General features: G+C 46.9%; 1 protein-coding gene across 13 annotated transcripts in view; it reads right to left on the minus strand.

The window, feature by feature from the left end:
* Positions 1 to 23,774, minus strand: part of COBL (cordon-bleu WH2 repeat protein) — a 299,962-nt gene that overhangs the window by 190,009 nt on the left and 86,179 nt on the right. For all 13 annotated transcript variants that reach the window (XM_034964106.2, XM_055115957.2, XM_055115956.2 and 10 more), the window contains exon 2: positions 12,930 to 13,133. In XM_034964106.2, coding sequence (XP_034819997.2) covers positions 12,930 to 13,133 — 204 coding nt within the window. The remainder of the gene's footprint in view (positions 1 to 12,929; positions 13,134 to 23,774) is intronic.

The following is a 23,774-nucleotide window of genomic DNA, read 5'->3' on the forward strand; positions in this document are numbered from 1 at the left end:
AAGAAAATGTGGTACGTATATACAATGAAGTATTACACAGCCTTAAAAGAGAAGGAAATCCTGCCACGTGTGACAACATGGATGAAGCTGGAGGACACTACACTAAGTAAAAGCCAGACAGAAAGACAAACACACCACCTGATTCACTTATATGTGGAATCTAAAATAGTTGAACTCCTAGAAGCAGAGAACAGAAGAGTGGTTGCAGGGGCTGGGCAATAGGGAGGTGGTCAAAGACACAAAGTTTCTGTTACGAAGGACAAGTAAGCTCTGGAGATCTGCTGTCTAATGTCCACCATGAGGACTGCAGCTGACAATACTGCACTGTATACTTGAAATGTGCTAAGAGAGTCAACCTTCAGTGTTCTCACTACACACACACACATACACACACAAGTCTGTAAAGTGAAGGATGTGTTAACTACTTTGTGGCTATTTCACAAATATATATGTATATCAACATCAAGTTATACACCTTCAGTATATACCATTTCTATCTGTCAATTACACTCCCAATAAAGCTGAAAATAAAACACAAGAAAAAAAAGAAAATCACTTTTCCCAATAGGTACTTGGTACAGCGGACATTTTTTTTTTTTTTTTTTTTTTTGGTTAAGGAAATGGAAGGAAACTGACATAAAAGTACACATTTAATTTAACAAGCGATTACAGATCACCTAGTGGGTGCAATGTGTTACTAGGTCAATTGGAAGACTCTAAAATAAATAAAATTTTGTCTCTGAACTCAAAACATTTGCAGTCTCCCTCTCCCTCTCCCTCGCCCCACAGTCTCCCTCTCCCTCTCTTCCCACGGTCTCCCTCTGATGCCGAGCCGAAGCAGGACGGTACTGCTGCCATCTCGGCTCACTGCAACCTCCCTGCCTGATTCTCCTGCCTCAGCCTGCCGAGTGCCTGCGATTGCAGGCGCGCGCCACCACACCTGACTGGTTTTCGTATTTTTTTGGTGGAGACGGGGTTTTGCTGTGTTGGCCGGGCTGGTCTCCAGCTCCTAACCGCGAGTGATCCACCAGCCTCGGCCTCCCGAGGTGCCGGGATTGCAGACGGAGTCTCGTTCACTCAGTGCTCAATGGTGCCCAGGCTGGAGTGCAGTGATGTGATCTCAGCTCGCTACAACCTCCACCTCCCAGCCGCCTGCCTTGGCCTCCCAAAGTGCCGAGATTGCAGCCTCTGCCCGGCCACCACCCCGTCTGGGAAGTGAGGAGCGTCTCTGCCTGGCCGCCCATCGTCTGGGATGTGAGGAGCCCCTCTGCCTGGCTGCCCAGTCTGGAAAGTGAGGAGCGTCTCTGCCCGGCCGCCATCCCATCTAGGAAGTGAGGAGCGTCTCTGCCTGGCCGCCCATTGTCTGAGATGTGGGGAGTGCCTCTGCCCCGCCGCCCCGTCTGGAATGTGAGGAGCGCCTCTGCCCGGCCGCGACCCCGTCTGGGAGGTGAGGAGCGTCTCTGCCCGGCCGCCCCGTCTGAAAAGAGAGGAGACCCTCTGCCTGGCAACCGCCCCGTCTGAGAAGTGAGGAGCCCCTCCGCCTGGCAGCCGCCCCGTCTGAGAAGTGAGGAGCCCCTCCACCCGGCAGCCACCCCGTCCAGGAGGGAGGTGGGGGTCAGCCCCCGCCAGGCCAGCTGCCCCGTCCGGGAGGGAGGTGGGGGGGGTCAGCCCCCCACCCGGCCAGCCGCCCCGTCCGGGAGGTGAGGGGCGCCTCTGCCCGGCCGCCCCTGCTGGGAAGTGAGGAGCCCCTCTGCCCGGCCACCACCCCATCTGGGAGGCGTGCCCAGCAGCTCATTGAGAACGGGCCATGATGACAGTGGCGGTTTTGTGCAATGGAAAGGGGGGAAAGGTGGGGAAAAGACTGAGAAATCGGATGGTTGCCGTGTCTGTGTAGAAAGAAGTAGACATGGGAGACTTTTCATTTTGTTCTGTACTAAGAAAAATTCTTCTGCCTTGGGATCCTATTGATCTGTGACCTTACCCCCAACCCTGTGCTCTCTGAAACATGTGCTGTGTCCACTCAGGGTTAAATGGATTAAGGGCGGTGCAAGATGTGCTTTGTTAAACAGATGCTTGAAGGCAGCATGCTCATCACCACTCCCTAATCTCAAGTACCCAGGGACACAAACACTGCGGAAGGCCGCAGGGTCCTCTGCCTAGGAAAACCAGAGACCTTTGTTCACTTGTTTATCCGCTGACCTTCCCTCCACTATTGTCCTATGACCCTGCCAAATCCCCCTCTGTGAGAAACACCCAAGAATGATCAATTAAAAAAAAAAAAAATTTGCAAAGCCCTAGGTGCCTGATCAGCCAAAGGCACTCGTTCATTCCTCCGTGACCCTGAGCATGAGCTGCGGGCCCCTAACACTGAACCATAAACCCACAGGCAAACCCAATCCTACAAGAATCCCTAAAGTGCCCTCTTTCTCATGCCAATGCTACAAGAAAAGAGCATCAATAATGTTCTCATTGATACAAACAATGCTCAAAGCTATCTCCATGACAATATTTACCCTCATCCATTCTCCAGGAAGTGATTAAGGAACAGCAGGTGCCAGTGAGGAAGATACTAGACACCCCTGGGAAGTGGGTGCTGGTGGCAGTGGGAGCACCTGGTGCGGCCTGGGCAGCCCCAACCCTCCAGAACCCCACAGCGGGGCGTGCAGGTTAATAACTACCATGAGTTCTGATTCTTTCAGATACTGGGTAAAAACCTTCAACTCAATGAAGAGCTCCAGGAAACAAAACAGGGAGAACATCACTATGCACATGCAGACACGACAGTCCACAGAGAACCCTCAGCATAGCGAACAGACTTCTTAAAAATGCGAACACCACAGGCTCCTGACCACATCCTGTGTATCTGTGATGAGCCTGTGGCCACACCGAGCACTGCCCATGGTGTCCTCCAGTCCTCCTGCGGTCTGAGGATGGGGAGTGGGTCCCTGGATTTCCATGAGGCAAGGGAGCTGGGGTCCACTCTTGTCTGACCTGACTTGCTTTCCCTCTATTCCCCACCAAGAGGCTGTCTCTACCCAGTAAACAGATACAAATCAGTTGTCAAACACAAAAATTACACGAATGCAACTACTGTGATCCTCTGTTCTTTTAGTCCAATAACTGGTGACAGGTTTGGAGCATCTAGAGAGGTGAAAGGGAGTGGACAGCCCGGGGCTCCACAGCTTTTCCCCAGCACAGAGAATGATCCCACCTGGCCACGGCAGAAGCCAGTATGCAGTGTGCTCACAGAGGAGTATATTAATTGCAGCCAAATCAATAATTGAGTGCCCAAATCTCCACCTTGTGTGCCAAATGGATCTCCACAATCTGCTGGTCAATCCTCCACAATGTGGGCCTTTACACCCCTGCCCCACCCTGTGAAGGCAGCTCTGCCCAGCAAGTGCTCCTCGTGTGAAAGCTGCCATGATATCTTCAGCAGTCGAGGGTGGGAGTAGATCATCAACAACCCACCTGCCCAAATTTAAATTGGGGGGAGGCAAAACTCCACCCCCAAACCCTGTAAGGACATGATACTAAAACCCAGTCCCCACAGACATGAGTTATCAGACATGCTTAAGTTACTTGCAGGGCACAGTTACCCTCTCAACCTGGAGGAAACCTCAGACACCATCCCTTCCCAGGGCTGGAACCCGCACCCAGGACAGCGGGGCTTCCACATGAAAGTGGGAGGTTTGGGGGCTGCCAGGAGCTCCAGCTTTGGCTGCTGCTTTGCTCTCTCTGGGGCTGCCTCTATTTGTGTCAGGTAAACACAGCTTTCTAAGGAAGACCTGACTTGGTGGCATTAAAGAACCTGGACACACACAAGCTCAACCCTGTGAGGACATGGGTCCAAAAGCAGGAACTCATCTTATGATGTTTCCTGCAGGGTTTGAGACTCGGTGTGACCCTTCCCAGTCTCATGTAAAATTCAGCTCGATTGACTACTTTTCCACTACACACTTTTCTGGAGCACGTCTTTGCACAGCAAGGTGTGAGGGAATGCCGTTTCTGCTACTTTGCACCACGCCCTTTAAGTTGCTACTGGCTGACATTTTCAAATGCCAAACTCCAAACAGCCAGTTCTTTCTAGCCTCCTTTGATGCTACTGGAGAATTCACCCAGAGAGGCCACCCTTGGGACAATGGCAGTGCCCAAAAATGGACAGAGAGGCACAGCTGCTGCCTACTCTCTGTGGGTTTTCCTTACACGCTCATCAGATCCCAACCTGCCTCTCATCTCCTGAGGACAAAGGATTAATGATTCTCTAATTGGGTGTTACAAGTGCATCCCTCCACAAGACCTCAGTAGGTCACTGTGCCACTGGGCCATGGGCAAGTGGAAGAGGCTGCCTGGCCACTCACACATTCTCACCACCTCCTGGGTCTGACCTCTCCTCCTCACCACCTCTGATGGAGCAGCCCCATCCCGATCTGCAGCTTTGCCCATTGATTAGGGATTGGGCGTGATTTCCCACATCAGCACTGGGTGCAGTGATGGCGCTCAGAACAGCCTGCCTGGGATGGAATCCTGGTACCACTGCTCACTGCCTCTCTGACCTGGGTGGGGCTGACTGCATCCTCTGTGCCTCAGCTTTATTACTGGTGAGAGCAGAATGACAGTGCCCACCTCACAGGGTGGATAGAGTTTTACGTGAAGTAACATTTTTAAGGCACCGAGCACAGTGCCAGGCATGTGGTAGGCACAAGGTCAGTACTTGCTAAATAAATGAGTTAATTTGCTCCCACCTTTTCTATTTTGGATTCTACATAGTAAGGCATTCGCCTAGCTCAGGGCAGAGGATCACCTATCTGTATGTTGCCAAACACCATCCTGCTCTCAGCAAATACCAAGATATTAGACCCTTTCAAAGCAACATCTTTGAAGCAATGCAGAATAGAGTTTCTCCAATTGTACAAAGAATAAAACTAAGACAATCAGACCCTCTCAGAATGTCAAACAAAGAGTCAGGTATGTTAGGAAAGTGACTAGGTCTAGGGCTCTCCCTGGCCTCAGGGATGATCCCATAGGATCGCCATTTTCATTGACTACACAGACATCAAGAAAAATCTCATCTCTCTCCTTCTCTCTCTGCCTCTCCTCTCTCTCTCTCATCATCTATCTACATTCAGGTTAAATCTCAGGTTCAATGGAAGGATAAAAGACAGTAACAAAATGGAATGATTACCTTAAAATCAAGAGAGCAGGGGTGGAGGGGGTTATGAGAGCAGGCCTTTCAGGTTTCTCTCCCCTTCCTCCGCGACATCATTTTTACCTCTAACGTCTTTACCTCTGTTCCCCCAAATGCCTTTTAAGTGCTCATAAGGTAGAGGTAAATGTTATTTTTTTTGTATTTGTTGTGGTCTCTGATTTTAAACTTAATAGAATTATTATACTTCTTTAAAAATATTTTCCAAATGTGTACAGACTTCAAAAAATTTTTTTGAGTCAGTGACTTCAATTAGAAAAAAACTGGTTTTCTTTTGTAGGTGGTTCTTTTTGAAATCTTAGCAGAGCCCTAGACAAGAAACGGACAGCCTGTGCCAATACCCGTCCTAGTGCAGAGGGGCCACTGCCCCTCAGAAAGTAGGCAACAGCAAAAGATTGCTTGGGGAACACACAATGTCAGAGAAGCCAAGTCCTACTTCCATTTCCATCAGACCCTGGCCAATTAATGAATTACCCTTCTCTAATTGAGGGGACTTCGATCTACATTACAAGCCAGCTGTCCTACCAGATCCTCAGACCCCATTCAGTGTGGAAATGGACTGAAAAATACTCTGTGATGAGGCTGCCAAGGGCCGTTCTTGAGCCGCTGACACAAATCATTCCTACAGTCCCCCTGTTCATGCCACCCCACCAGTGAGACCTCGGGCTCATTCTTAGGACCGCGTACTCATCGAGTATCCCTGACATCTAGCAGAGCTAGTGGCATGCACCATAGCAAGGGATTGCAAACTTTAACACGCAATCTGAACCTTCAGGGCTTGCTGAAATACAGATTGCTGGGCTCCTCCCCAGCATTTCTACTCAGGTCTGGGGAAGGGCTGGGAATTTGCATTTCTAACAAGTTCTCAAGTGAGGCCATTGTTGCTGGTCTGGAACCCCACTTTGAGAATTGCTAGACTCTAAGTACCCAGGACGTGCACACTTAGTATGTATGTGTTAAGTAAATAGGTAACTCAGTGCCAAGTTTACAAATCACTTTAAAGTAGCTGTAGCTACTTCCCAACACAATGTTAAAACAAATTTAATTTGCATGAACTGTCAAATCTTAAACTGGTCCAGAGTGGCCTAGTTTCTTGTGTGGGACCAAGGCCACTCTGTGGCCCTAAGCTCTGGATGAGGCAGGCTCTGGTATAACAGAGTCAAGTCCTGGGAGAGAGAGTCCAGTCTGACAGCTTAATATGGGTCCTCTACAGCAGCGGTCCCCAACCCCCTGCCACAGACGAGGACCAGTCAATGGTGTGTTAGAAGCCAGGTCGCACAGCAGGTGAGCAGTGAACAAGCAAGCATTTCCCCCTGAGCTCCATCTCCTGTCCAACCGCAGTGGCATTCGATTCTCATAGGAGAGTCAACCCTATTGTGAACTGTGTATGCGCTCCTTATGAAAACCTAGTGATGCACATAATGCGCTTGAATCATCCCGAAGCCATCCCCAGCCTGGTCTGTGGAAAAACTGTCTTCCACAAAACCAGTCCCTGATGCCAAAAAGCTTGTGGCCCACTGCACTACAGGCAGTTCGTGCTGACAAGGCCCTACACAAAGGGACACATCAGCAGAACACAAAAAGGGTCAATGTGGAGACAGGTGACCTGAGGAAGCCCAGAACCAGGGAAGTCTAGGTGTGAGGCTGAGGTCTCTGTAAGGATGCAGTTTCTGAGAGGCCTGGGTCCCGGGCCTGTCAACTGAGGTGAGTAGGGGCCTACCTCGCAGATGCAAATCAGAAGCCACATCGCCGGAAACAGAACCCATGACTAACAACAGAGCCACAGTGAGGAGGATGGTGTCAGACCTCAGAGAGTTGGCCAAGCCCTCACAAACCCACACACCTCCTGGGGCCAAGCAGCTGCTACCAGTCTGTGAGGGCTCTCATGATGTGAATTTGGGGGGGGGGGGGGTTGCTGCTAACTGGAAAGGGAATGCCTTCTATAAAGGCATCCGCATTTCAAAACTGTTAAAAGACAATGCTGGCTGTGGGCACGGTGGCTAACGCCTGTAATCCCAGCACTTTGGGAGGCCGAGGCAGGCAGATCACTTGAGGTCAGGAGTTCCAGACTAGCCTGGCCAACATGGTGAAACCCCGTCTCTACTAAAAATGCAAATATTAGCTGGACGTGGTGGCACGCACCTGCAATCCCAGCTACTCGGGAGGCTGAGGCAAGAGAATCACTTGAACCTCGGAGGCAGAGGTTGCAGTGAGCCGAGATTGTGCCGCCACTGCACTCTAGCCTGGGCAACAGAACAAGACTTCATCTATTAAAAATAAATAAATAAATAAATAAATAAATAAAGACAATGCTGGTTGTGTCCTTTGACATGGAGAGAGGTGATGTGCAGAGTCTGGGAACCTGGGAAAACCACCAGTTACCCTGTCCAGATGGGATGTGTTACCTGGACAGGTGTGAACAGGCGATCTCAGACATGGAGTGCATTCTGGTTGGCTTCAGCCTTGAAGGAATCCCTTTGCTGACCACAGTAACTGTGACCTTTCTTAATTCTGATCTCCTCATTTTTTGGCCTACATCTTGGAGGTCACCTTACTTCATAATCTAGAGCCTTCTGTGTCCAGATTATAAGCAAGTTAGTTGTTTTCTATGTGATTGTCACTCAGCAGATCAATCAGCATGTACCCTGGGGGCCCCTGACATAGCCCAGTTACCCTTAAAATCATCTGTTAGTGTTGGGCTTAAAAATGCATGTCAATTTTGTATGCTACTTTTCATATAAAACTATTTTTCCTGTGTTTGAAGAAAATTAATACTGCGATGCAACAGCTTCCTCATTGCTTGCCTAGCGCTGTTCCCAGTGGCACACGCAGTCTTGTTTGAGATCGGTGGAGCTGCAGGGAGGCCTACAGGATACTCTTCAGTACAGGCCATACCAGTGTCCAGGCCAACATATCTCCTGCTTCTCAGCCTAGCTTCAAGCAATATTGAATGCCCTGCTTCTCACATAAACCAGCATTTTGCAAGTGTTATTTTTTTTTCTACTTGCTGAGGAGTCTTCTTCACAGTGCCTCACGAAAGTTAGCAATAAACTCAGTATATATTTTGACCCATGAATAAATAAGCGTGATCACATGCTTTAATCCATCAAGATCTCACACCATGAGACCTCCCTTATGTATAACTGGTATAACACCAATGTCAAAAACACCAACAGCACCTTCTGTGAACGTTTAGGAAGAATGTGTCCACCTTTTGTGAAGATAAGCAGTTCATAGTTTATAGCCAGCTCCTTAACCTTGTCACTTCCCCACAAAAAAGATTTTCGTAAAGAAAACATATTAGAAATCGGATGTTAATAGCGTTCTGCAAATCACAGTGGGCTTTTTGGCATGTTTTTGTTTTTTTCAGCTTTGTTTGGATTAAGCCCACACAAATAAAGCCTTAATGAGGCAGAAACATCACAGGGAGGTTGGGAAGGCGGGCATTAGAAATGATGAGTGAAGATCCAGATGATCATACCCACTGAACATACCAAGACTCACTTCTAGCTCAGGTTACCAAAGTGGGCTCTGGCTCACAGGAATTTACTCTATTGTAATGGGTAGTCTTCGAATAGAAGCATAATCACACCAAGGTGCACCTGACTTTTAACCTTGTGACTTTTGGAACAGCCTTCTTGGGGCCTACTCAACAGTGCATGGCAGCAAAGCTGTCCTCTCGAAAGTTACTTCCTTCAGCCTCTGGGGCCAGGACCTCACATCCAAGAGTGCAAGGCCAAGGCCATGACCTTTCAGAGGCTGCACATGTGCTCCATCAATACCTTCACAGGACAGAGAGGGATGAGGGTCCCTCCCAGCCTCCCTTCCCTTGCACCTGAGAACAGCTGAGCCCTCTACAGAAGGAACATGGAGACCCAACACCTGCTGCTGCAAGAGTCCTGTGCTGTTTCACACAGACAGGGACCTAAAACTCCCTGCACAGGTCTAAGCTTGTCTGTTGTAAAGGGGATGCAATGGCCTGTAAAGGCAGAATCACAGGACTGAATATGAGGCAGATTTCCTCTCTTTTGCAAAAGGAAGGCTTGCCTTCTTCTGCCCTAGCCCTTGGCCTTGAACACCAGCTTGGACGCAAGGCACTGACCATATCATAATGACACAGCCTAGCACACTAAATACCTGACACCCTTTTGTAAAGGGCTCTTTGAAGATCTTTTCTTTTTTTTGACGGAGTCTCACTCTGTTGCCCAGGCCGGAGTGCACAGGCACAATCTCAGCTCATTGTAACCTCTGCCTCCCAGGTTCAAGTGATTCTCCTGCCTCAACTTTCCGAGTAGCTGGGATTACAGGCAAGCACCACCACACCCAGCTAATTTTCTTTACTTTTAGTAGAGACAGGTTGGCCAGGCTGGTCTCAAACTCCTGACCTCAGGTGATCCGCCCACCTCAGCCTCTCAAAGTGCTGGGATTACAGGCATGAGCCACTGCACCTGACCGAAAGATCTTCTGTTCTTGTGCCTCAATTAAAGTGATGGGATCGTGGCCTCTGTCCAGCAGCTGTGTGGGGTGCTGGTAATACCATCCTCAAGGTAGGCCAGAACATTTCCCCTATGAACGGCTCAGAGCACCAATTCTCATGTCTTAATCTGTAAGAACAGACTTCAACTTTTATTTATGTTTCTTAATTCAAGGGAAGCTTAAAAAAAAAATTCACTGATTTTCCATATGGGATTATCAGCATCCAATTACTAATGTGTTTCCTTTGTGGAATCTTTCATGTCAGGAAATAACACAGTTAAGGGGCTGACTATAAATTACAAACTCCTTGCTTACCCTATGAAAAGGTTGCATGTTCTTTACTAAACCCACTTTTTAAGACAGAAGAGAAACCACAATGATAAAAAACAAGTAGATCTATTTTAAGCAAGGGTCAGGAATTTAACTGCAGCCCACTCTTATATTAATAAAGAGCATAACATAAAACCAATTCCCAAAGCAAGGAGCTACTGCATCCGCAATAGTTATCCCACCAAAGACCCACTGGAGGCAGCTCACAGCTGCTGCTATAACTCACTGATGCTTCAGGAAACCATGAGAAGGGATAATAATTCACTACTTAAGAAAGATAACATTATTTTAATACTCCATCTCTAAGGCTGCACCTATTCTCAGTCACTACATTACAAAACTTCATGGTGGCAACCTCTACTTTATAAGGGAAATAAAAGAAATGAAAGCATTCTTTTAAAATAATATTTTTACTTTTAGAATGCGCATTCTATTCTTTCCTTGTGCATTTGTAAAACTGGATCCATGGACTGCAGAACTAAGACATGATCCACAATGCCATTTTCTTTTCTTTTTCTTTTTTTTTTTTTTTTTTTTTGAGATGGAGTTTCTCTCTTGTTGCCCAGGCTGTAATGCAATGGCGTGATCTCGGCTCACCACAATCTCCATCTCCCGGGTTCAAGTGATTCTCCTGCCTCAGCCTCCCGAGTAGCTGGGATTACAGGCATGCACCACCACGCCTGGCTAATTTTTTGTATTTTTATTAGAGACGGGGTTTCACCATGTTGGCCAGGCTGGTCTCAAACTCCTGACATCAGGTGATCCACCTACCTCAGCCTCCCAAAGTGCTGGGATTACAGGCGTGAGCCACCACGCCTGGCCCACAATGCCATTTTCTAAACAAAATATGTACCTAGGAATTGGGCTAAAATATAAGAATGGCGAGTAAACCCTAATATACCCACTGAGAAAATTTCATGCATATACTAAAGTGTTTTTTAAAACTATAATAATGCGACTAATTTCTTACGTTACAAAGTTATATAGGAAAAGTGTACTTTGGCCTACGACTACTTTATAAAACAAAGAAACTCACAGAAACTCCTGTCACTCCACTGTGCATGAACCCTGGGGGGAAAGCCTATCGAACTGCCGCAAGAGATAGTGGCTTCCGGTGGACCAGGCTTTGAGCCCAGGCACCTCCCACCTTGATCCACTGTAGACAGTTAATTGCGCCTGAGCCCTCCTGCTATGATCACAGCCACAGGACCCCCACTGAGGAGCAACCTCCCATTCTAGCCCAGTGGCACCACACTGGAGAGCAGGCTGGCCTCACCTGGTGCAGCTGAAATACTGTATCCCATGACTCAACAGTTCCAATCCTAGGTATATTCCGAGGCCTCGAGCAATGCTCCCCAAATTTTTATTCACTTATCTCATAAAATACTTTTGAAAAACGTATGCACCCCTTTGCCAATTAGACTGTCACCTGGAATTTTGATTATAAACTGGTTAATTTGATAAAGTAACAAAATAGTTGCAAAGGATTAGGTAATTTCAACTATAAATACTGGTATTTTAAAATAAAATGCTTACATCACTTTTTAAAAGGCATCTGTGAGAATAAAAACACCCAGAGTGATTTAATTTTCATCATTATCCATTAAAATTACTCAAGCAAACTGCTTCATAAGAATAAAACATTTTATATCATTTCTTTTTTTCTGGAGATGAAGTTTCACTCTTGTTGCCCAGGCTGGAGTGCAATGGCACAATCTCGGTTCACTGCAACCTCTGTCTCCTGGGTTCAAGCAATTATCCTGCCTCAGCCTCCCAAGTAGCTGGGACTACAGGCATGCACCTCTATGCCTGGCTAATTATTTTGCATTTTTAGTAGAAATGGGGTTTCACCATTTTGGCCAGGCTGGTCTCATACTTCTGACCTCAAGTGATTCGCCTGCCTCAGCCTCCCAAAGTGATGGGACTACAGGCCACCATGCCCAGCCCATTTTATATCATTTCTTATTCTCCTTGTTTTCTTATAAATGCTGCTTCAATTCACTGCTGCATCAGAATCATACAAATATGTATGAATGCTTGAAAGTTTTTGTAATTAATCATTCTATCATACTTCTCTTCAGTAAAATGTATAAATTATAGTTAACTTTTTTCTGTGACTTTGTTAGTTTTTTTATTATACATTGGGTTATCACTAAAAGTATCAGTAAGAATAGCACAAAACTATTTAAACAATAAAATTATGATTATTTTGATCACTGTCAAACATAAAATGTGCAAATCTATTGGTCACAAACTCAAAATGCTATGATGAAGGAGGCTTTGCCAATGTTTCAGCCGCACCTTTTGTGAGTGAAGTGCAGTGAGACACTCAGCCACGGGCAGATCAGTCCTGAGAAGAGTGCATGTGGGAACTGAGGGTCTCAAATTCAAGCCCTTAAATTGGAAATTCATGATTGGGTTGGTTTATTCCTTCATCTAAACCTGAAATATTTTCACTTTAGAAAGTTGATTGCCAGTTGTACACACACCTCCACATACTGCTGCAAGTAGGTGTGGGAATGGTTAATTTAGGAGGGTGCCCTCCTGGCTGTGTCCCTTCAGAGCTGAGGATACCTGAGGCACACTGTGGCTGCTGTCCCACCCAGGGGTGTAGGTCACTGCTGTACCTGCCCTCATTTCTGAGCCTGCCTCCTCATAGGAGGCAGCCCTGGAGCCCCAGCTCTCCTAAGCATCTGGTGAGCCATCATGGCTGGATCAATTAGCATAAGCCCACCCCAGGTAAGACAGACAGTTCAGGCTGCTCTAAGTAGTCACTAAGCCCGATTTATATCCATGAGTTCCCTGAGGTCAGACCTGATGAGGAGGAAAATGCAATACATCAACATCCGCCTTTCCATTCTCCCCGCTATACTCGCAAAGTGAGTACAGCGACTCCTCCTGCAGCACCGGCTCTCACCTCCCGTTGAGCACGCTCCTCTTCTCCAGCCCGCTAGGCAGGACCACGGTGACGTCCATGGTGCTGGCCCTCAGCGCCTCCTTCATGCGAACCAAGTTCTGCTGCGACCCGAGGGCCCCGTCGTGGGGGGGCTTCTGGTCACTGTGCACATGCAGAGTGGCAGCCTTTCCAGGAGGTGGGGGAGCACGAGCCTTCATCTTCCTCCTTAAAAACAACAACACAAAGGCACAGAGTCAGTGGCAATGTTCCTACCTGCCTCGGAATAATTCGTTCTTACACATACTCAGGTCTGTCTTCAGGAGCACCTTCCAAGTGCCACAGCCTATTTAAAATCAATGTCCCCCAAACAAGTAAAAACTAATAAAGTAAACAAAATAGAGAAAGGGTTATTGAAAGGAAGCATTCCCGGAAAGAAACACCTTAAAAACGTGCTTGCTGTCAGGGAGGTACACAAGCCTGTTTTCACAGGATCTGGTCAAGGGGAGGGTGGGTGCAGCAGGGTTTGGCCCGACCCTTTCTGAATTGTCACAGGGATGACACATCACAAGAATTAATGATCACAATGAATCAGGTGGGCTCACTAACACATGTGACACTCTATTAAATCTTGCCCCAGCTCCAAATCTATGGCCAGTTCTGAGGATCTGGAGTCCATGGATCCATGATCTCGAGGATGTGTTGTGCTAAATTAGCCAGAAAGTCGATCACACCACCACCTGTCCACACGGCCACCGTGGACAGATGCGGCTGTTTGGCAGGGAAAGGATGCGGGTGATGGTAAAGGGATTACTAACGCATAACCCCCTTTGCCTTTGTTTTCACCTCATTTCAGACTGTGCTTCAAATGCTCAATTCACCTCGTGGGGGATTTCTAAACACCTGATGAGTCACCCACACTGAGGAACATTTTCTGTTAACATTTATTTTAGGTTCAGGGGTCCACGTGCAGGTAAATTGCGTGTCACCAGGGTTAGGTGTACAGATTATTCCATCACCCAGGTAGTGACTACAGTACCCAACAGGCGGTTTTTCAATCCTCACCCTCCTCCCACCTTCCACCCTCAAGTAGGCCCTGGTTCTGATGAACATTTTTGGAAATTCTTGTTTCCTCCAGATTAGCCAGGGAAAGCAACTGGCCTTGTTTTATACAGGTACCTTATTTTATATATAGAATACATATATATGTGTGTATATATATGTATGTACATATTTTGATTTAAGAACCTTACTTTATATAGGCCCTGGTATTTTATTGTCATCATAGCAGGTCGAGTACTTACTCGATACTTAACATCCACTAGGACCTATGCTAATAATAACCTTACCAAGTTTACCTTATTGAGAGATCTGTGGCTCACCTAAAGGCATACAATTATCCGGTGCCTGCACAGACATGGAACTCAGACCTGGCTGACTCCAGAGGGTTTGCTCCCACTGCCTCCCTCCCGCTCTGGCCATACCCTAGTTAGAGGGTCCACAGAGAGGCAGTGAGAGCCTCAGCACACCTTCACCTCTGCTCAGAGTGGTCTTCCAAAGGCATTTGGCATGAGGGATCAGAGACACAGGAATTCCTTTCCTAGAAATTTACTCTAAACAATCCCACAAGACAGCATTGTGGGAGGCTCAAAGATGGTCATCACAACATAAATTCTAATGGCAAACAAATAACCCAACCATACATTAATAAATTAACACATCAAACAAATAATCTAATCATGCATCAATGAAAGACAATGTCAATAAATTATGTTATACCAGAACTAGGCAAACATATCCTAAAAGTATATTGTTTTATGTGCAAAAATGCTCAATACAGGCTTTTTAAAATAATAAGTTTCAGAATATTATTTGTTTAGGAAAATTCTATTTTTAAAGAGAGGTCTACATTAATTATAGCAATGGATCATAAAGCAGTTTAGAAAGATAAAGAATTGGCAAAAATGACCTTGGGTGATGGGTAGTATGACATATGTTTTGCTATTTTTATTTCTACACATTTCCTAATTGTTCCATAGTTATCACTTGTATATGTATTACTTATAAAATGAAAGAGGTCATTTAAAACGACAGCAAAAGTGATGAGATGAGGCTGTAAACTTACTGACATTCATGTCACTGGTTAATGTAAAGTTACGCACATTCATGTCATTAAAATAACATTCAGGGGCCAGGTGTGGTGGCTCATGCCTGTAATCCCAGCATTTATGGGAGGCCAAGGCGGCCAGACTGCCTGACTCAGGAGCTCAAGTCCAGCCTGGCCAACACGGTGAAATTCTGTCTCTACTAAAAATACAAAACATTAGCCAGGCGTGGTGGCAGATGCCTGTAATCCCAGCCAGTTGGGAGTCTCAGGCAGGAGAATCACTTGAACCTGGGAAGCAGAGGTTGCAGTGAGCCGAGATCGCACCACTGCACCCCAGCCTGGGCAACAAGAGTGAAACTCCGTCTCAAAAATAATAATAATAATAATAAAATAACATTCAGATCTCATCCTCTGCTATAAGTAGGTATAAATTCTTTTTCTTATTAAAAGGCTTATACTTACAATATTTATAATTTTTGTTATATCTTTATCCATTATATACTTCTTTCAATTTATAGAAATAAAAATAAAATAGTCAACATATATGGCACCATTGTAAGGACTAAATATTTATTCAATTCCTCAGTATACCACTTTAAGGAGGTATTATTGATATTCCTATTTTATAGCTGAAAGTGTGAGCACACCTTCCCAATGTCACAGAGAGGTAAAACTGACAAACTGAAGACAATTTGGTTTCAAAGCCTGAAATTTTAACCACTATGTTATTCAGTCACTATTAGAAAGAACAGATTCCATACCATTTCAGAGATGGAAAAAATCAAGACAGAGAGAAACAGCTTATGGATTCTTTCATTAACCACCCTTTGGTCTAGGGGTAGAGGCCCAGGCTCGGAGACATTAGCATTACCTCCCAAAGGTGTTTTCAGGAAAAAAAAAAAAAAGTGTTTTTCATTTTTAGGAAAAGAGTATCTTTTCCAATTTAGCTGGCTTGGACTCCTTTAGAACTCACCAGTTCAAATAGGAAGCAGCATTTATTCATTTAGCCGGCACCACAATGGGAGTGAGAGGCTGGAGAGAGTCGGGAGAGGTTTTGACTGCCCCACACTTATCCCCAACAAATAATCTGTCCCCAGCTACCCAGAGGCACCCTTGTAATAGAATTTTATCCACCCTCCCTCCCCACGTCCAGTGTCAACACCCTGGTCCAAGCCCTCATCTCTACAGCACACACAAAGGTGGAGTCACGTGAATCACATACGGTGTGTACTCCACCCTTCCCTCCACAGTGTGACTAGGAGCAGCCTGCGAAGGCTGTTGTCTTCTCAGGCCTGACTTTGCTCGGGGCACCCACTGCTTACACGCCTGGCAGGGCCCACTGGCTGTGGCCTAAGCTGCAACCAGCAGGCTGCAAGGGCGGCAGGGAGGTTTGTTTGCCCAGCAGAGTGCTGTGAGCATTAGTGTGTACATGCATGTGTGTGTGCCTGTGTGTGCACGTGTACACATTAAAGTTAGCCAACATTTAAAAAATTGTAATATGTCACACTAACAAAATGAATTTTGGGCTGCTTTTGGGGAAAAAAGGTTTGATGATGCCTGGACATCTTCACAGTAAAAAACGGCTGTGTGTTTCCATCTGGACCTACTGACCGCTGGACCTGTTGGCTCAGTGACGTCACACATCTGTGCCCCGTAGGGCTATAAACTCACATCCAAACTTCCAGAGAGTCTGAAGATCTCCACCAGTCCTAGACCTGAACCATTCTTCAATATCCTCCACTCTTCTGGCAATTGGCCTACAGCTCCAGTTTCCAGGAAACCAACCAGTCCCCCAACTGCCTTGGCCTCACTGTACTCTCTGCCTCACTTGTTCTGCTCTCAAAGACATGGCTCAAAACTATGTCGTCAGAGAACCCATTTCTGGGTGCTCCAGGCCTGGGCACACACATAGCTGAGATCAGTGATACCTACATTGGCTGCACTGTGGCTGGAAGCACTTGGGGAGCTTAAAATATGCCCAGGTCCTATCATAGACCAATTAAATCTGAATACCAATTCAATTATTATTTAACAATTCTAGAAGGCAGCAAGGACATTTGTATTCTCAATATGTAGCATAATGTAGTTCATATTTGTGGGTGCAGACATCTACCACATAACAATGCTTCAGTCACTGACGGACCACATATATAAAGGTAGTCCCCTAAGACTGTAATACCTTTCCTATGGTTAGATATGTTGAGACATACAAATGCTTACTATTGTGTTACACTTGCCTACAGTGTTCAGCAGAGTAACATGCTGCACAGGTTTGCAGCCCGGGAACAATAGGCTACAGCATACAGCTAGGTGTGTAGTAGGCTGTACCATGTAGGTATGTGTTGGGTACATTCTGTGATGTTCACCCAAGGATGAAGTCCCTTAAGGATACATTTCTCAGAGTGCGCCCCTATCATTAAGCTATGTATGACCGTACTTAAAAATGCTTATTGATGATGATGATATTGACACTGCTGAAAATTATACATAGTTCCTGCTTACAAGAAACACTGCGTACTTATAAAAGCCTGAGATAGGAATGAAAAAGAGATTGCAGAATAATAAATGTTCCAAACGAGCCAAGCTTTCTGAGGGAGAAAAAACCTGTGTGGACCTAATTAGTGGAGTGTCCACCCTAACACCCTAGCTGAGGTGGCCTTGAACAGTCTTAAAGATGAGCAGAAATTTCATATATGAGAAAAAGAGACAAAGCCTGGGGCAGGAGGAGAAGTCCCCAAAGAGAAAAAGGAAAAAAAAAAAAAATGCTGTACTGCACATCACAGGAGAAGACGCTAAAACAGCATGCCCGGGCTAGGGACAACTGACAGACAGCACACCACGGTGTCTGGGTTTTTTATTTTATTATTATTTTTTCTTTTTTTGAGATGGAGTCTCACTCTATTGCCCAGGTTGGACTGCAATGGCGCAATCTTGGCTCACTGTAACCTCCGCCTCCCAGGTTCAAGTGATTCTCCTGCCTCAGCCTCCCAAGTAGCTGGGATTACAGGCATACCCGGCTACCAAATTTGCCACCATACCCGGCTAATTTGGTATTTTTAGTAGAGATGGGGTTTCACCATGTTGGTCAGGCTACTCCTGACCTCAGGTGATCCGCCTGCATGTGGATGGCCTGTGCGTGTGGGTGACCTGTGCGTGTGGGCGGCCCGTGCATGCGGGGGCGGCCCGTGCATGTGGGCAGGCTGTGAGTGTGGGTGGACTGTGTGTGTGGATGGCCTGTGCACGTGGATGGCCTGCACAGGTTTAGACCAGGCTTGTTCCCCACTGTCTGTTTCGTGCTTTCAGTGTGCCTTCTGTTAAACGCAAGCACCATCCTGCAGCTAACACAGTCACAGCACAAAACAGAAAACGCCTGGCTTCCTCTGCCTGTGAGTGGCTCAGCCTGGGAAAGAATGGCTGCTATTTACGTGGGGACTCCACATCTGTACTCGGTTGTGAAAAGTCATTAGCTTACCAAGCAGGGGATGCCTTTCTCAAACATCTGTGCAGATGTCATGTGGTTGAGTCTGAGACTCAGGTGCATGTGGCAGTTTAAAAAGAGTAGGCCTTCTGCACAAGTCTAAAGAGGCCATCAGAGCTGGGACCTTGCCCGGCTCCTGCTGGGCACACCCATGGCAGGTGCTCCCGGCTGGCAGTGCACACAGGCTGGGTAATCCAGCTTTCCTTCCTCTCACCCCCTCCAGTAGGAAGCAGGGCAGGTCCTTGGGACTCAGCAGGGAATGAATCACAGCACACACAACTCAAGCTTCCTTTGATCCATTCAGGTTGAAAAACCTGGGTGTGCCCTGGCAGGAACTGTTTATAAAATGAAAAAGTATACATATGAAAACATTTCTGCCATTTCCAAGGTCATCAACCATAGCTCTAAATGATTTTAGCTTAAAACCATCACACATTTACTAAGTTTCAGGATGACGCTTGTTAATTCCCACATCAGCTGGAAGCTCCCAGCTGGGTTTTTATTCTGAGAGCTCTTCAACATGCAGCAGAAGGCTTGAAATCCACTCACTGAAAGTCAGAGGGTCTTAGATGACATGGTGCAGTGAATGCGAATCGCAGGTGTGGGGCCCAGGGAGCTGAATTAAAACCTAACTCTATAGGTGACAGCCACTGCCCAGCCAGGCTGGTCAGGCTGAGGTAGACAGGGACTGCATGCTGAAAAGGGAAAATTCATGCGTCTCTGTACCTTCTCAGACCCTGAGTTCAAAAGCACTATGCTTTACATCTTCCATCTTTCCAGTTGGAAATGTCATCTGTGGACGTGAAGGTATAACAATTTCTTACTGTCCAAGAAAAGTGGACTGGGAAATCCACAGTGATGCTGAGGCCAGCTGACCTGAATGGCACCTCTACACCATGGGTGCCTGTTTACCATGTTGGCTACTCTGGCTGACTGCTGGCAAACCGCATGTGCTTAAAGGGAATTTCAGAGAGAAACCAGGCACACCCGGCTCTCCTGGCTAAGAGAGTCTGTTTATGCTGCAGGCAGAAGGGAGTTGCCATTCTCTCTCCATGAGATTCTTCAGCAATAGGATGTTTGCTTCATCCTGTTTACAAGCGGTACATAAGCTGCGTCTGGTTTGTGTCTGGCTATTTATTTGCAGCCACAGTTGTAGACTTCCCTCTACCAAGGGAAGAGGAACCATGACTTTCTTGTTCATCACTGGTAAGTGAAGTGCTGGGCCCAGGGAAGGAATTCGGTCACCACTGCGTTGAGTGAGTGAGTGAGTGAGTGAGTGAGTGAGTGAGTGAGTGAGTGAGTGAGTAAGTGAGTGAGTAAGTGAGTGAGTAAGTGAGTGAGTAAGTGAGTGAGTGAGGGAGTGAGTTGGGATTCAGCTGCCAAGTCAGTGCCCAGTTTTCTCAGCAATAATAAAAAGTCAGAAAGATGTCCAGAAACAAATGCCCAGAAGACAGCTGAGTGCTACCGCAGCCTGCAGAACTGGTTACCAAAGAGGGGAATGAGGAATCCTCGCATCCTGTACCAGCTCCCACATCCCTGAGTCCAACACTAATCTGATTTAAGCCCTCATTTTCTAAACATGCCATGATCCAGCCACCATGCCACACTGTGTATGTTCAATACCCCTGGCAACTTCATATGCAAGTGTATTCTCCCCATTTTACAGACAGGGTGGCTGAGTATCCAACCAGTTAAGTAACCTTCTCACAATCACACAGCTGGAAAAGACTGGAATTCTAGCCCAGGTCTTTCTGAGCCTAGGACACCACCTACACACTTTGCACCGCCTCCAGCCTTAATTACTTCTTGAAAACAAGCACCGGGGTTCCTGGCAGACTGATGCTAGGATGTTTGGACTCCTTGACACATACTAGAACGCTGGTGCCCTGCAGTGCCGGCTGATGAGCGGTGAGGTTAGAGAATACTCTTCAGTGAAGGTTTCCAGCACACAGTTGTAGAGACACCCCCTTTACTCTGATGTGGGGTCTGGACAAGCCTTATTTGCAAACTGAGTTAGGCCTCCAAGAACTTCCTTCAGTGCTCAAGGTTCCACGAGGCTCAGATGGACGCATGGGGACTGTGTTCAACTGCCTCAGGAGACAGAGGAAGACTGGAGTCACAGGGAGATGGAAGGACGTGCCCCGGCATGACATGAAGTAGGTGGCAGAGCTGGAACAGGCCCCAGATTAGTCTCAAGCATCCCTGAATACACCTTTAGGGTCAGGTACTTCTTTGAGTATCTGATGAAGGCCATGGACCTTCTTCCAGGCAAGATGCACTCCAGCCTGCTTGCCACCAGCCAGGAGCACCTGCTATGGGTGTGCCCAGCAGGAGCTGGAAAAGATCCCAGCTCTGATGACTTCCTTAGACTTGTGCAGAGACCCTGCTCTTTTTAAACTGCCACATGCCCCTGAGTCTCAGACTCCTAAGCCTCTTCCTTGTACATTATTTCTGCAAACCACCCTGATGACCAGGGACTCCAGTTTAAGAATCCATGTAATACCTTTTCTTGGAGCTCAGCACCTCCCAAGCTCAGGGCAATGTTCCTGTGAAGACAAGAATTCCTTCTAATAGAGGAGAAGAGCTATCAGAGGAAAATCCCATCAAAGCTTTCCCTACTGTCTTGGCCCCTGCAAACAAAACGGAAAGCCGGAAAAACAGTCAACAGAAGATCCAGATAAGTAAGGGCTGAAATATGTGTCTATGAAACAATCACACTGCAGCCCACAGAATTGTGGCATAAAAACAATAAATATCACACTGGTGCAATAAGCCAGGGAGAAACGACTTTACCCATCAAAACGCCACATTTCAGGGCACACAAAGGCACTGTCAGTTGAAAGTCTGCCCCAGGACACTCCACAGCTGCACACCATCCACCACATCCTCGTTACATGCTCTAGAGCTGGAAAAACATCAGGTCAAATCCAGCCACGACGTGGCCAGGCTGTGCATCTCCCCCAGATAAGCTCCTGTAATCTGTAGGCCTCAGTTTCCCAAAGAGCTGAACAGAGAGAGATTTCAGCTTTTATCAGCTGAGTAAATGGGAGGATTAAATGAGATGACCCCTGTAAAGTTTCTGGTATGGCACCGAGACACAGGTAGCACTCAATGACTGGTGGTAATTACAAAGTTTTTTACTATTATTATTAGCACACTTACTCTTTTGGATTAAAAAAAGAAGAAGCAGGCCTCTTGTCTCTGCGAGGGTAGAGTAGAAGCTGGCTCCTCAAAATGCCTAATAAAAGCTCATTTATGCAGCAAATGCATTCATAACTGCCTAAGAAATCCTACACAATAGAATTTCACAGTTTTGACCTGGGGGTGGGGGAAGCTTTCAGTAACTCAACATAAAAAGATTAGCTTTCTAGATAGGATTCTCTAAGACATAATAACAAAACATATCCATAACACTCACCAAACTAAACTCCAGGGCCTGTAGATATGGGAACACTGATATCTCACAACACATCAAGTAAATATTCAAAGAGGAACATTTGAGAGCCCAGTCCCACAGCTATTACTCAACTCCCAGCAAGTGAAGAAAGAGCCTGTCGGTGAGGATCACTTAACTATCGGCAAATACTCCATGCTCATGCTGAGCAGAGCAACCCCTGCTCCAAGTTTCAGATAAAACCCTGAGTTACTACATTGTTCAATATTATAGAAAAAGGATATCTCCTTCAAAAAAAAAAAGCAGTGCTAGTTTACTGAAGTTTGAACATTCTTAACAAATGAAATGGAATAGATCAGAGAAAACTTACTGATTCCCAAACCACCAGGCAATGTTTGCATACATCCCAAGCTGTCCCCTGCCCTTGCCTGGAGTGGGTTTGCTTTGCCCCCTAAAAGGAGCGCAAAGGGCTTTCTACCGCACAGCCAACGCTGTTCCAGGAGCTAACGGACAGAAACCGCTCCTTGGGCTTCCCTGGACGAGGAGTGCAGAGTGAAGCAGTGCCCTGAGAACTAGCAGAGGCATCCGATCCAATTCAGCTAGTGACTTATTCATAAATGTGCCACCCAATGCAGCTTTTCCCCGAGCAAGCCTGCAGTGCCGGCGCCTGTACTCCCGGCAACGGAAATCTCAAGTCATTTTGCAGAAAGACAGTGAGTGAATTGTCTTGGTTCACTTGTTCACAAACCCTCCAAGCCTGGAAAATGAGAATGAGACCGCGAGAGTTGTGAGGGAGGAAGGGCTGAGCTCGCCTTTCATCGGGATGCCTGGCAGCAACCTTACTTCCTTTTCCCAAGGTGCATTCGTCCACCACCTTCTTGGAGTTTTCCAGGGCAGGCAGCCCAGGTGATCCCTTCAGGAGAAAGCCTAATTATTCCCGGAGAGCCAAGTCAGCTCTGTACCTTAGCTGACCAACCTCGGCATTTGCTGAATTTGTATAAAGCAATTCTTGCCACCTCTCAGGCATGATTTAGTACATTCTTTTCCTAAAGGAGTTTTGATTTTTTTCTTCTCTTATCCCCCAAAACTATGCAACCAGAAGCTCACTGCTTTCTTGCAGCCAGTCTCTATGTGGCAGTATGGATTTTCAAGCTTGAAAGCCGTATTTGGTTTCTGCCAACCATTGTCCCAGGACTACAAAGACACGGCCAAACTGCTCAATATGTGCAGATGGATACACCGTGAGCTTGACGGGCTCCCAGCTCCTGTCCAAGCAAGGGCCCGAAGGTCCCTGCAAGGGCACAGTAGGTTTGGGGATGGAGGGATCTGGTCATGCCTCTAGATCACACCCCTACCTTTAGCCCCTGCTACCTTATCTGTGCAGGCTGCAGTTATCACCTGAATTTAACCGTGTCCCTGACTGGCAGACCCCAGAGCTCTGGTTGACCTCGCTCCCCCACCAGGGAGAAGGCATGGCCAGGCCAGCACAGCCCTGAGAAGCAAGGAGTGTGCCTCCAGCTGCCCCCATCAGACACACACCTCCTCCAAGCTTCTCTCCTACGTGGACACCACACCTGCAGCACACTGCCACCTCGCTGCCACAACCTGAGGAGACTGTACCAGTCTGCTGGTTTCTAGGCCTAACAACACCCAATGAAGAGCTCTCCGGGGCACCACTGCCTCTCCTGCCTCTCCATTTCAGTCATGGCTTCATTATGTGCCAAGGTTTCTACCTCATTGTCATCTCTGTCTCTTCTTCCTCCCAAGGCCAAAGACTGCCAAGCTGATTCCAGCTCTGCCAAGGCTCAAACCCAGCCCCTCCTTTACCCCGTTCCTGCTCCACTGTTGCTCCTTTCCCCACACATGGGATTCTATCTGACTTCCTGCTGG

Source organism: Pan paniscus, chromosome 6 (genome assembly GCF_029289425.2).
Source record: "Pan paniscus chromosome 6, NHGRI_mPanPan1-v2.0_pri, whole genome shotgun sequence".
NCBI classification, from domain to species: Eukaryota; Metazoa; Chordata; class Mammalia; order Primates; family Hominidae; genus Pan; species Pan paniscus.